At 36.6% G+C, this 14,839-nt stretch overlaps 1 protein-coding gene across 8 annotated transcripts in view; it reads left to right on the plus strand.

Annotated features, from left to right (window-relative positions):
* MAP4K3 (mitogen-activated protein kinase kinase kinase kinase 3) overlaps nt 1–14,839 on the plus strand; it is a 183,473-nt gene that overhangs the window by 61,076 nt on the left and 107,558 nt on the right. For 6 of the 8 annotated variants that reach the window (XR_012003160.1, XR_012003161.1, XM_026018984.2 and 3 more), the window contains exon 2: nt 4,472–4,529. The exons of the other annotated variants lie outside the window; for them this stretch is intronic. Coding sequence is in view for 4 of the 6 variants with exons in the window: in XM_026018984.2 (XP_025874769.1) it covers nt 4,472–4,529 (58 nt within the window). In the remaining 2 variants the exon portion in view is untranslated. The remainder of the gene's footprint in view (nt 1–4,471; nt 4,530–14,839) is intronic. 8 annotated transcript variants of the gene reach the window in all.

Below are 14,839 nucleotides of genomic sequence, written 5' to 3' on the forward strand. Positions count from 1 at the left end.
TTTATTCATTTTTAAAATATTTTATTTATTCACGACAGACACAGAGAGAGAGAGAGAGAGGCAGAGGCACAGGGAGAGGGAGAAGCAGGCTCCATGCAGGAGCTCAACGTGGTACTCGATCCCAGGACTCCTGGATCACGCCCTGGGCAGAAGGCAGGTGCTCAACTGCTGAGCCACCCAGGCGTCCCCCAAATAAATAAATCTTAAAATTTTTTTTAAACTTTATACATGGTGGTATTTTACATTATTTACCTTGTTCTCATTTTCTTCCTAATAAATTAGTCTAGGTGATTGCTAAAAGAATAGTAGTTCCAGAGTATAGGAGATATACTATTAATTTTTATATTAATCTCAGTGAGTGATCTTGGCCATTGTAAATTTAGAGATGACAAAATATGGTTTAACCAGAATACCAAGATTCTTGATGAATTATAATGCTTTAAAGACTTTTCTTTAGGGGCTCCTGGGTGGCTCATTTAGTTAAGCATCTGACTCTGATTTCAGCTCAGGTCGTGACCTCTCAGGGTAATGGAGCCTCATGAAAATTCTCTCTCTTCTTCCTCTGCCTCTTCCCCCTCCCTGATCTCTCTCTGAATAAAAAGCAAAATCTTAAAAAGTGTATAAGACTTTTCATTAATAAACATCTGGATTTTGATGCAGAAAAGCTCAGAACTTGCTTGGGGTTTTTGTTATTCAGCTTGCATGGGGTTTTTGTTATTTTTCTTCCCTTTGTGTGAGTTACCTTAATTCTGTCAAATAAGTTACATATTGGAAGATTTTCAGGAGGCAAAAAAGAGCAGTAATCCTTTCGCTGTTTTGGTTTTTTCATTCTAAAGAATCATAATTTTAAAAACTCTTGTTACCCTTAAGAAAATTCTGGACTGATTTACATTTTGAAAAATTCTATTTGAGTCCAAGTGTATTGTAAATAACTGACTTTAGTCTGATAAGTGCTACTGATAAGTTGTTCACTGTCATAGTTTTTCTGATGAATATGTGCTGGTGTTAACTTAGTAAATCTATTTTTAGAAGAGTAATACATTGTGTACAGTAGCCATTTTGGACACTGTATAACTTGTGTTGTCAGTAGTGCCCTCTTGTGGTCAGTTACGGACTAAATTTCAGCTATAAAAAAATCATCCTGGCTTTCTATGAGCTCATATAATCTCTGCTTTTATATAATGGAATCACCCATACTCTGAATTTATTTTCAATAAACAGAAGACAAAACCATGGCACAATTTTTTAAATGGAGAATTGAGTATTGGGTAGAGTAGCATCTTGTCTTATTTTATTTGGATAAGTACTAAAAAAGGGGATTAGAGAACAGAGTATCTAGGAGCCTCACAGGAAAAGTTCATGAAGTGTGAGGAGAAGCAAGTAGTTGTGATAGTGTTTGAGGAGATTTATGAGTCTTATGTGATATACTTGAATATTTTACAGGCACACTCTGCCCCCTTCCTTTAGAGATTCTCTAGAACAATATTCTGGTTTTATTTCTATTTCATCATATGTGTGTATATGTGTGTGTATGTATGTGTGCATGTACACACACAATCTCATCCTAGGAAAGGGAATGCACACCTACCTGGCATTGTATTTGAAATGTCTATCTCATTTAACAGAAATTAGGTTTAGTTTGAAATAACTTCAAATCTGTTTTGTACTGTCAATAATAGTTGGCCATGATAAATGTTCATTGGTTATGGGGATTTTTTCAGGAGGAATGAATTTTCTCTGCCAATTGAATTTAAATTTTTTTCTTAATTATTATGGGGAAATCTTTAAAAATATGTATATATATTTAGGTAATCTCTGCATCCGATGTGAGGCTGGAACTTGATCCCAAGATTTAAGAGTCGCATGCCCTTCTGACTGAGCCAGGCAGGTACTTTGATATGGTGGAGAACTTTTAATACCCTTGTTTCTTCTTTGAGTTAAAAGGTTAAATTTTATATCGCAGCAATGGCTGTGTCCCCATATCTGCCTTCCTAGATTCTTGTCTGACACTTTTAATGCTCCAGTATTCTTAGAAGGATTCCACTGTTAATACTGTTGTCATTTCTTGTGGGTGATTCCGTGATCTTCATCATTATATTCATAAGAGTTTTGTGGGGTGCCTGGCTGCCTCAGTCAGTGGAATGTGCAACTCTTGATCTTGGGTTTGTGAGTTCAAGCTCCACTTTGGCTGTAGAGGTTACTTAAAAATAAAATCTTTAAAAAAAAAATGAGTGTTGCAACTAAGTAATTTTGCTCAGGAATGTATCTTTTTGTGATCAAGGAGTTGTGTATATTGATCTTCATTGGTTTTTATGAAAATTAAGTTTCAGTTAGTTTAAGTATTATGTAACAGTTATAAGCAGTTTGAAATATTTTTAAAGTTATCCAATTGTAAAACATTTTAAGTTGACAAAGAATTGCTATTTTCATAGAAATTGAAAAGACCATTTCTGCTTATTTATACATAATTACAGTTGTAAATACCAGCAACCTAATATTATGGATTGATTTTTTTAAGACTTTATTTATCTTTTGTTTTAAAGATTTTATTTTTACTTTGAGAGAGAGTGCACCGAGGGAGAGTGAGCAGAGAGCCCGATGGTGCTTGATCCCAGGACCCTGAGCTCAAGGCAGATGCTTAACTGACTGAGCCACTCAAGCACCCCAGATATTATTTATCTATTAGAGAATTTATGCACCTATGCTCACAGAGGAGGTGGGGAAAGGAGAGGGAAGAAGACTCCCCGCTGAGCACAAAGCCTGATGAACCTAAGTCAGACACTTAACTGACTGCCACCCAGGTGCTCTTGGACTGGTTTTTAAAATAATGTTTATTTTTAATATGTGGCTTATAAAAATACATTTGATTTGTACTGAAACTGCACTTAATTGATTGTAACATTAGTTGTGTTTAAACATGCAGGAGGGGGCTGTTTTTGTAGTTCTATTATCATTATGTACTTTTTTTAAAAATTTTTATTTATTTATGATAGTCATAGAGAGAGAGAGAGAGAGAGAGAGAGAGAGGCAGAGACACAGGCAGAGGGAGAAGCAGGCTCCATGCACCAGGAGCCTGACGTGGGACTCGATCCCGGGTCTCCAGGATCGCGCCCTGGGCCAAAGGCAGGCGCCAAACCACTGCGCCACCCAGGGATCCCTCATTATGTACTTATATAACTGTATTAGCTTTTCATATTCTAAGTTTTTTTGTTAAGATTTAAGATTTTACTTATTTATTGAGAGTGAGAGAACACAAGGAGAGGGAGAGAGAGAGAAGCAGACTCCCCACTGAGCAGGGAGCCTGAGGATAGATGATGGATCCCAGGTTGCTGGGATCAGGACCTGAGTGGAAGACAGACGCTTAACTGACTGTGCCACTCAGGCGCCCCATATTCTAAGACTTTTGAGTTTAAAAGTTTGGGCAGCCCTGGTGGCTTAGCGGTTTGGTGCCACCTTCAGCCCAGGGCGTGGTCCTGGAGACCTGGGATCAAGTCCCGCATCAGGCTCCCTGCATGGAGCCTGCTTCTCCCTCTGCCTGTGTCTCTGCACGTGTCTCTGCACCCCCCCCCCATCTCAAATGAATAAAATATTAAAAAAAATAAGTTTAAAAGTTTAAGGCTAGTTAATTAATTCAAAATTTTAACAGTTTTGAGAGGATGACAGTACAGTGTAATGCTTAAAAGCTCAGACTCTGAAGTCAGACTTCTTGGATTGGAATCTTACTACTGTCGCTTACTCACAGTATGGCCTCAGCAAATTCTTTAACTTCTCTGTGCTTCAGTTTCCTCATCTGCAACATGGATATATATTAGTACTTCCCTTATAAGATTGTTGTGGGGGCAGCCTGGGTGGCTCACCGGTTTAGCCTTCAGTCCAGGATGTGATCCTGGAGACCTGGGATTGAGTCCCGCGTCAGGCTCCCTGCATGGAGCCTGCTTCTCCCTCTGCCCATGTCTATGCCTTCCTCTCTGTGTCGTTCATGAATAAATAAAATCTTAAAAAAAAAAAAAAAGATTGTTGTGGGGATAAATGAATTACTCAAACACTTAGAACAATGCTAACATATACAAGAAGTCTTTGTGTCTGTCCATTTATTATCACCATGATTAAATTTACATTTGAATTAATGTTGATATTCATTGTGAAGAAACTATTTTGTAAATGTAAATACCTTTAGCAGTTCTTGCTTTAAAAATATTTCTAGGGGATCCCTGGGTGGCTCATCCGTTTGGCGCCTACCTTTGGCCCAGGGCGCGGTCCTGGAATCCCGGAATCGAGTCCCGCGTCAGATTCCCGGCATGGAGCCTGCTTCTCTCTCTGCCTTTCTCTCTCTGTCTATCATGAATAAATAAATAAATAAATTATATAATTAAAGTATTTCTATATAACTGAAAATAAACAGTAAACTAAAATATTTCATAAAATTTTTTATGAAAGCTTTTTTTCACAGTTATCTTTTCTTCTCTTTTAGGCACGGAATGTTAACACTGGTGAATTGGCAGCAATTAAAGTAATAAAATTGGAACCAGGTAAATTGAAATTTGATGTTTCTTATTGCTGTAAGCCATTGGATGACTTTAAGGCTGATTTAAATGATGTTTGGTCAGCATTCTCTGATTGTTCCTAACATCTTCTGGGAAAGAGAACTGTGGTCTACTCTTTCCTCCTCTTTGAGACCTGTAGACAGCTGGTTCAATTCTTTCTTGAAAAATCACTCATAATTGGGGAAGGGAGGTGAACTTCTGGAGCGACCTTGTTTCTTTTGAATTTAGTTGAGCTAATCTGCCACCAGTCTGGAGTGATGTTTTTCCAGGTTAACCCTGTACTGAAGTGAGAGGTCAGTGTGATGCAGGGGAAAGCACTGAACTGAGACTGGGGTGCTGGGAGCCCAGTACTTTGTGCTCTTGCTCTGTGAACTTGGCCAGGTAACTTTTCTGAGCCTAAGTTTTCTCAGTCGCTCTAGCCCTCACATTTTATGGGTCCTTAATACTGCTATAGTAGTTACCTTCCAACGTGAGCGGCTTATTGTGGAGCCCCTAGAATGACTATTTTTTTTTCCTGCTTCAACTGTATTTTCTCTCTGAAATCCCCCACCTCTTGCAGAAACTGTATTTTCTCTCAGAAATCCCCCACCTCTTGCAGAACTCCTGTCTTTCTGATCAACTACAGTCTTGTTTATTCTCTCTTAAAAGTCCTTTCTCTCTTTTTCTCTTTGCCACTATAAGCAAGCAATTGTGCTAGTGTCTAGGCTGAGTTCCATAGTGATGGTAGTGCCTTTCTGATGGCTCCCTCCACTCCAAACTGATAATACAGGAATTTGGTAAAACAGGTTTTATCCTTGGTGTGAGTATAAACCCATTTGATAGTTTTGTTTTGTTTTGAAAGTGTGCAGTTTTTTTCTGAAAAGTCTAGACAGTAAAATAATTTAGGCTTTGTGGACCACATGTGGTCTCTGTATACATCTCTCCACCACCCCCCCTTCTCCCTCTAAAAGGAAACACCATTCTTAACAAACCAGGCCACCTACAGCTGTAGTTTGCACGCTTCTGATTTAGATCATCAGTAAACTTTTTAGAAGTGCCATTAAGATGAAACTTCAGGATGTGTTGACAGACTGTGATCAGAACACACTCAAATATAATGAATAAAAAAATACTTTCTTAGTTACACATACTTACGGATTTTGTATACTTTAATTAACACTTTAACACAGAAGACAAGTTTTTCTTTGAATCTCCTATGTTTTAGGGGATATTTGAAGTTGGTGAAGTCTGAGGTAAAAAAAAAAAGAAGATTTGGCATTTGAAGCATAATCTTCATTTGTAATCCTTAAGGTATGGCTATGTTATTTGATGAAATCATCTCTGATTTGAAGTAGTTATACATATGTCATTCCTTCAGTCAGCTTAGTGTCTTCTCCTTCAGGTCTTCCTGTTCCTCATCTGAGTAAGGGGACTCCTCTGCAGAAATAGCTTCCTTATAGCACTTACCACAGCTGTATTATCATCCTAGAATAGCCTTTCTTTGTTTCTAGGCTTTAATCTAGTTTGTGTCCATAGCACTAAACTTATTGTCTGGTTCATAGTACTCATTCAGTAACTCTTAATATTTTCTTTAAAAAATGAGGAACTTGAAAAATCTTATTGTTCATCAAGTCATTTGTTTTCTGACTGATGGGATGTTTGTATTGTTATGATGTTAATCTTGAACACTGTCATGCATATATTATTTTAAAAGTAGAAAATACAATTAAAAAAGGAAAATCGTATTCTACTGTTCAGAGATAGCAATAGCATCATATATGTGCTATTAGATACCCTTAAACTTAGTTAATATTACATTCCCTGCTTAGATCTTCATAGAAACTACCTGAATCTTAGCATTTAATTTTGTTGCCTTAATTTGACATATCACTCATTGGTCAGCTTGAAGTATATGGCCTGGTAGTAAAGAGCACAGATCTAAACCCAGGCTACTTTGATTGTAGTCCTGGCTTGACCACATTGCGTAAGCTTTCTGGTTCTCTCTTTCCTGATCTCTAAAATGGAAGTAATAATAGTAGCTTCCTCTTAAGGTTGTTGTAGGGATTAAATGAGCTGATATATCTAAAGCACTTAAAATAGTGCCTGGAACAAAGTACGAACTGTAGTAAGTAGCTATTATTACTACTAACAGTATTACAATTTTCAAAATATGACCAATTTTGTTTGATCTTTATACACTACCTTCCTTTCCTCACTTGTAATTTTGAATCAGATCCCAAATGTCATATCATTTTAGCCCTTAATCTTCCAGCATATATGGCTAAAGGATAAGAACCCAAAGTATAACCAAAACAGGAACTCTTACAGGAACATAAAATGGTCCATCTACTTTGGAAAAATGTTTGGCATTATGGCAGTGTCTTACAAAGTTAAACATTAATTTGCCATAGTGACCCAGCAGTTCCACTCTTGTGCATCTGCGTGCATAGCTTTCACACACAAGTTCATAGTAGCATTATTCATAATAGTCTGAAGATGGAAACGACTGCCTATCAACTGGTAAATGAAAAGACAAAATATGTGCACACAATGGAATATTATTCAGCAATAAAAAGAAACAAATTGTTGATGGATGCAATGACATAAATGAACCTAAAAACGTGCTGTGTGAGAGGAGCCAGACTCGAGAGACTATATATTGTATGATTCTGTTTGTGTGAGATGTTCAGAAGAGGCAAATCTGAAGAGTCAGAAAGTGGACTAATGGACTGGTATGTGTGTGGGGTGGTGTGATTAACAGTTAATAGACATGAGGGATCTTATTGGGATTATATTCTAAAACTGGTTTATAGTGATGGTTGCACAAGTTGGTAAATTACTTAAAAAAAAAAAAAACCCTGTTGAATTGTATACTTGATATGGATGAATTACATGATTTTAAAATATGCATTAACAAAGTGATAAAAATATATGACCACAATGCCATTGCTATGTCTTAACAGTATTAATAATAGCTTCCTCACCATAAAATAAGTTCCACATACTGCAGTTAGTTGATGTGTATCAAATTTCTTTTATATTCATAGGTTCCTTCTTTATCTCTTCTTTTTTAAAAATCTCTTCTTTTTCCTTGAAGTTTTTTTGTTGAAGAAACTTGTTTATTTGTTGTGTAGAATTATTCTCTCATTTTGGGTTTTGCTGATTGCCTCCTTATGGTGTCATTTAATATGTTCTGTGAATTGGTAGTTAGCCTCATAGGATGGATAAGATTCAGATTTGATTTGGAATGTGGTGGAGGGAGATAGCTTCTTGATGGTATGCTCACATTTTTGTAACTTAGAATTCTCATGGCCAGTCTCAAACTTTTTGAAAACCAAAAATCAAATCTGAAATACTTCAGTGTAACATAATGAAGATTTTGCATCCAAAGTTTGTTATTTTCTTTCTTTCTATCATTTCTTTCTTTTCTCTTTCTCTTTCTCTTTCTTTCTTTCTTTCTTTCTTTCTCTTTTTTTTCTTTTTCTTTCTTTCCTTCCTTCCTTCCTTCTCTTTCTTTTCTTTTTTCTTTCTTTCTTTCCTTTCTTTCCTTTCTTTCCTTCCTTTCCTTCCTTTCCTTTCTTTCTTTTCTTCTTCCTTCCTTTCTTCCCTTTCTCTTTCTTCCCTTTCTTTTCTCTACCTGATTTGAACCTGAAGCTAAATGAAAACTAATTCAGACATGTGGACAAAATTCTTTATTTGAATGTGAATTTAGTTTGTGTACATCACTGGGACTTCCAGTCTTACTCATGTGGCTTTAATTTATTTTATTTTTTTTAAATGAGTTTGTTTTTTTTAAAAAAAGTTTATTTTATCTTAAGTAATCTCTACACCCAATGTGGGGCTCAAATTCATGACCTCAAGATCGAGTCGCATGCTCCACTGACTGAACCAGCCAGGCACCTCCATGTAGCTTTAATTTATATTTGGTTTTCTCAGTCATCCTTTGATAACCAACAGACTATAACTTTTGAAAGTTTTTATTTGAATTCCAGTTAGTTAACATATAATAATAGTTTATAACATATTTAAACTTAAATTGCAAAGACTATGTTTGATTATTATAGTAAAAGTAAGAAAAAAAGAATTAAACAAAAAGAGGAAACTAAACATCATGGTTCTACCACCTGTTATATGAACACGGTCCACTTTTGGTGGTTTTCTCCTTTTTCATGTATGTCTGTATACAGACATTACATATGGCACACACGATTATATAGACAGCCAAGGGCTGGTTGGAGTTCAAAGATTGCCAAGGATATACAACTGAGATCAGCTTAATATGCTTGCCTACCACTGAACCACGGAACAAGCATTGCGAAGGATAGATAAGGATGCATGTGAGTGGACACAGATCCCCAGGGTGTCTCCAGGTCCTCAGAGAGGTGGTCCAAACTGGTGGTCAGTGCAGTGAGTAATTTGTCAGCCATAAAACCTGGTTTTTATGTAAAAGAAAAACACTTATGAGTTCAATTACTAGAGTTCTTATACTCTGTGGAACAAGGTAACTTTTTAGCCTTTTCTAGGCTGCCCATCCTAGTTTCTGGAGAAAATGGGAGAGAAGCTTTTTTTATTTGTGAGATAAAATCAAGACAATCTTAGGATAAATCAATTAGTTCTTCTTTTAAATTTTAATTTCAGCATATTATAATATACAGTGTTATATTAATTTCAGATGTACCATATAGTGATTCAGCAATTCTGTACATCACCCAGTGCTTATCGTAATAAGTATACTTTTAATCCCCTGAACCTCTTTCACCCATCCCCCATCCACCTCCACTCTGATAACCATCAGTTTGTTTTTTATAGGTAAGAGTCTTTTTCTTTTGGTTTGTCTTTATTTTTCTTTGTTTCACATTGATCCTTTTTATATGTTTGATCTGATCTTCATTATATATTTATATAGAGTCTTAAAATTAAATCTGTGTTGTCTATGTAAGTAGCATTGATAAGCTCTGAAATGCTGGCGGGGAAAACACAACTATCCTATTGGGTTTATTTTCTATTTTCTATGTCAGAGGAGGTACAGGGGAGAAATTGGCAGCATAATTCAAGTGGGCTAGAAATTTAGGAAATGATAATGTGCAGAACTTGGTTTAATAGGAATTCACTTTATTAGTGTTTTTCCAGATGATGGAATTTTTTTTCCTGAAATTCACATATCCACATAACAAAAACAATAATAGTGATAAAAGTCACAGCAGCCACTTTTTGAACATTTGCTTAGGGCTGCATGCCAAACTCTGTACTTATTCTTCATATGCATTGTTTCAGTCCTCACAGTAACACCTTGCAGTAGGTATAATATTATCATCCTCACCTCACAGATGTAGAATAGAGGCAGAGAAAGATGAAATAATTTACCTTAGGACTATGTAACATTGGAGCAAATTCAAATCCAGGTTTATGTTTTTTTCTAGAGCCTATGTTATTATGTGTATTGCCTTACAGATACTTCATGGAATGTTTAGAATAATTTCTGGTTCTCCAGCAATGCTCTTTGAAAGTTCGCCTCTCTACTATAGAACCCATGGTCATTTATTTTAAATTTTTAACTAAAATTTAAGTTTTTATATTTTTAAATTGTAGACTTTAGAGAAAAGAGAATAGTACAAAGAATTTTAGTATTTCACCCAGATTTTTCAGTACTGAATTATTTTTACTTTATTCTTTCCTATATTAAAAGATACCATCTTCCCCTGAGTACTTTATAGTTTGTATTTCCTTTAACAATGAAATGTTTTTGTCTTATATAAAAGTACAATTCTCAAAATCAGAAAATTAATGCTGTTACAATGCTATTATTTAACCCACAGACCTTACTCAGATTTTGTCAGTTGTCCCAGTAATATCCCTTGAAGTCAAAAGAAAATCCAAGATCATGTGTTGCATTCAGTTGCCAGGTCTCTTGAGTTTCTTTAATCTAAAAGAGTTCTTAAGCCTTTGTTTTGGAGTCTAGGTGTAGTTATTGCTGCTGAAGGGTCCTTGTTACTAGGTTACTTTAAGAGATAGACATCCCATGCAGATGCACACATAAATACACATTTACCCACACTTCTCCTACACCTCTACCCATCTGACTGTCTAAAACCAATGCTAGTCTAAGGCCACAGGGTTCATTCTCTCCTTTTCGTATTTGTAACTCTTTTTTCCAATAGGGAGGTGCTTAGTTTCCATTAGCTACAATATATTGGATATTTCTTTGCTTTTTCCTTGAACAGAAAAGTAATTTCAGAATAGTTAATCCAGGCCTCTGTGAGAAATCAGCTAACTAGAGATCATTGTTTGTTTAGAGTTCTTTTTATCTTTAGAACATACACTGATCTAGTGTTTGGTTCTCCACCTCCCTTACCTTTCAAAAGTGTTTGTTACTCATTTCAAGTCTCCATGGTTTATTAGTTTCCTAGGACAACTGTAACAAAATACCACAAACTAGGTGGCTTAAAGCAATAGAAATTTATTCTTTCACAGTTCTGGGAGGCTGGAAGTTGGAAATCAGTGTGTCAGAGTTGGTTCTTTCTGAGAGCTTGAGGAAAAATATGTTCCATGCTTCTCCTCTAGTTTCTGGTGATGGCCTGCAATCTTTGGCGTTTCTTGGCCTGTAGAGGGCACCAGCCTTTGCCTTCATCGTCAGTGTGCTTCCTGTGTCCAAATTTCCTACTCATATAAGGACACCAGTAATAGAGATCACCTGACAGGATTCACCTTGACTTGATAACTGCAAAGACCCAATTTTTAAGTTGGGTCACATTCACAAATACTGGAGGTTGAGACTTCATCATATCTTTTGGGGGGACACAATTCAACCCATAACATATGGCCAGCTCATTTGTTTTGGTTGTATTCATTTTGGGGATGCCTCCCCCATCTTTTGTTTTATTTTCTTTTAGAGTGTTTTTAAAGTATGTGAAACTTTAACATGATTCTGAAAGGCAGAGGTATACAAAAAGGTATACTTAGGGAAGTATTATACTTTTATCCTTTTTAGCCTGTTCTTTGGTGTCAGATTTTCTTTTCTTTTCTTTTCTTTTCTTTTCTTTTCTTTTCTTTTCTTTTCTTTTCTTTTCTTTTCTTTCTTTTCTTTCTTTTCTTTTTTAAGATTTTTAAAGTTTATTCATGAGAGACAGAGAGAGGTAGAGACAGGCAGAGGGAGAAACAGGCTCCTCACAGGGAGCCCAATGCAGGACTCAGTCCCGGACCGTGGGATCACACCCTGAGCCAAAGGCAGACACTCAACTGCTGAGCCCCCCAGGCATCCCTCAGGTTTTCCTTTCCATGTTTTCTTGTGCTGTTTTTTGGTTTTGTGGTGGTGGTGGTGTTTTTTTTACCCTTTCAGATGAGGAAATACATGAATATTTTCTTATTTTCTTTCATAAAAGGTAGCATACTATAAATACCTCTGTGAATTTTGCTTTTTTTCACTTAGCATATCTGGAAAATCATTCCACACTAGTTGCTAGAGATCTTTCTCATTCTGCATAGTACGCCATCATATATATGTACCATAGTTAGTTTAGTCACTGTCCCTATGTGTCAGCATTTAGGTTGGTTCCAGTATGTTTCATTTACAAATAACACTGATTGTAAAATTTATGTCCTCTATATTGATAAAATGCTATAAGGAGGCACCTCAGAAACATGCTAAAATGAAAGACGCGAGAAACAATAGGTCTCATGTTGTATGATTCCATTTATATGAAAATACACAGACTAAGTAAAACCATAGAAAGAGGATTTGTGGCTGCTGGGGAAGAGTGAAGGAATAGGAAGTAACTACTTAAGGGTATACGGTCTCTTTCAGGGCTGATAAAAATGTTTTAGAATTAGATAGACGTGATGGGGGCACAGCATTGTGAATATGCTAAGTGCCACTGAATTCTACACTTTATTATATGGATTTTACCTCAAAAATCTGTATTATCCATATAATTAAAATAGCCACTTATTTTATTTTCCTTATGGGTGTTGATACTTTGACATTTCAGCCCATGAAATGGACAGTGCATCTTCAAATGCTTCCTACAAAGAAGAAACCCTAAGGTTTATCCTTTTAATAACTGTGTATAAAGTATATTTTATCTACTCACATTCTTTTGGTTGCCTCATCAGAATTTAGAGTAATTTTCTTTACCTCTTCTCTCATTTTGCAGAGCTTTTGGGTTATGTATTTTTTTTCTAACACTGGAGAGAGTTGCAGTCTAATGATGTTAGACATAAAGTATCTGTGTGGGGAAATGGGGATGTGGCCAGGGATGGGAGTGGGTCTTAAAGGGTGGAAGCCAGAAAGAAATTAAGGCCAGATTGTATACCATGACGCCTTCTATGCTATGCCAAAAGGTCTGGAGCTGTGAGTTGTAGAATGTTATTAGGGAAAAGACTAATATTTATCCTCTGTTTTGAAGATAACTGGCAGTATTATGACAAATGTACTGAAATGTTAATACTGGAAATGGGGAGACCAGTTAAGAGTTATATGGAGAAGGGTATTAGGGTTCAGGTTAACTGCTATACAAAGAAACTCCAAAATAAAGTGACCTAAGGAAGATAGACATTTATTTCCGTCTCATATAACAATTATGAGGTGAGCTCAGGTTGGTACTCAATGCTATTCCATGAACTCATTCAGGGATGCCTGTTCTTTCATTTTATGATATCACCCAGTAGTGCACACATTCACCTGCTGTTGTGAAGCTAGGTCATTGTGTGTCCATCTTTAGCTGGTCGAAACAGGCATTTTAAAGCAAGCAACTTCACTTTTTTTTTTTTTTAAGATTTTATTTATTCCTGAGAGAGACGGGGGGTGGGGGTGGGCAGAGACACAAGCAGAGGGAGAAGCAGGCTCCATGCAGGGAGCCTTATGTGGGACTTGATCCCAGGACTCCAGGATCATGCCCTGGGCCAAAGGCAGGGATCCCCCTAAGCAACTTTTCTTTTAACAAATGAAATTGGAAGTCACCCACCAATTCTGCTCATTTTCTGTTGCTGACAACTTGCTTATATGGTCACACAAATTAATAAGAGGCTGGGATGTGTGGTCTCTAGCCTGGCAGCTGTATGTCCAAGAAGGAAAGAATGGCTATTGGAAGCAAAAATAGCAGGCTTACCCCCAGGAGGCACTCAGATGTGTTACTATGAGGATTTGCACCAAGGTGGTTTGGTTATAGCAGAGCTGTAATTGAGAGGTATTTAGGTGGTAGAATGAAATAAATAACATATTTCCAATTATTTGAGACATGTTGATTATGAAGTGTTTAGAGATTGTTAGTGTAGATATGTACAGTTATCAATTTGATCTAGAGGTCTGGTGCTCAGAGAGAGAGAGAGAGAGAGCTGACCTAGCTCCAAGACCTAGGTAGAAACATGGATTTGAAAGTCATTGTTTAGGTAGTAGTTGTAGTTGGAGAGTTTCAAAAAGAAAGAAGGGGTTGCTAGTATTAAATCCTGCTTCAGAAATGATAAGGAGTCTTGGATTTGGGTCTTAGAATGACATGGACCTTTGCAAGAGTAATTTCAGCAGAGTCCTGGGGTGAAAAATAGATTATAGTGGGTTGAAGAATGGATGAAAGTCATGAAAAGGAAACCAAGCTGAGACTACTCTTTGAAGAGCTTGGCTGTGAAAAGCAATAGGGGGACTGCTCTAACAGGGGAGAAGAAGGTTAAGGGAAAGTTTTACATTGAAGTAAGTTTGAGCATGTGTGTAGGCTGAAAGGAAAGGAGTGGTGCTAGAGATAAGGTATGAAAGAATATAAATGATGAAACAAGGTTGAGAGAGAGCTTGGAAGAGATAGAATCAGGAGGTTCCTCTTTTGCAAAAGAAGAGAATACCTCTTATGGGATCACATCTTTGTAAAAGGCCAGGAGTAGACACAAATATAAATTAGCTTTAAGGTTGAGGAGAGGGTAGAAAAAGATCTCTACAATGGGGGCTCCATTTTCTTAGATGGAGGAAACTTGGTCCTTACCTGCCTCTGTTCACTCTCAGCTAGGTAGGATACCTGAAGAATAATGGAAATTACTTTTTTATTGTTTTAGGTGCTACTGTAGGAAATAGAAGAAACTGATTAGTTGCCAGGGACAGGGCTGTTGTACGGTGTTATATGCCTAACTGAAGTTAGAAATAAATCATTTTTTATAGTTTCAATTAACATAGCTATGTTACTATTCAAGAACTATCATTAGAATATTATTTGAAAACATTGTATCATCAGTTTTCAGCTATTAAAAGTTTCTTCTCTAGAAATTAGACTTAAGGATAAATTAGTATTAAGAGAACTAGACAAGGTACTACTCCCAGGTAGATAAACTTGTGTCTTTTA

The sequence above is a fragment of the Vulpes vulpes genome, chromosome 8 (assembly GCF_048418805.1).
Source record: "Vulpes vulpes isolate BD-2025 chromosome 8, VulVul3, whole genome shotgun sequence".
NCBI lineage: Eukaryota > Metazoa > Chordata > Mammalia > Carnivora > Canidae > Vulpes > Vulpes vulpes.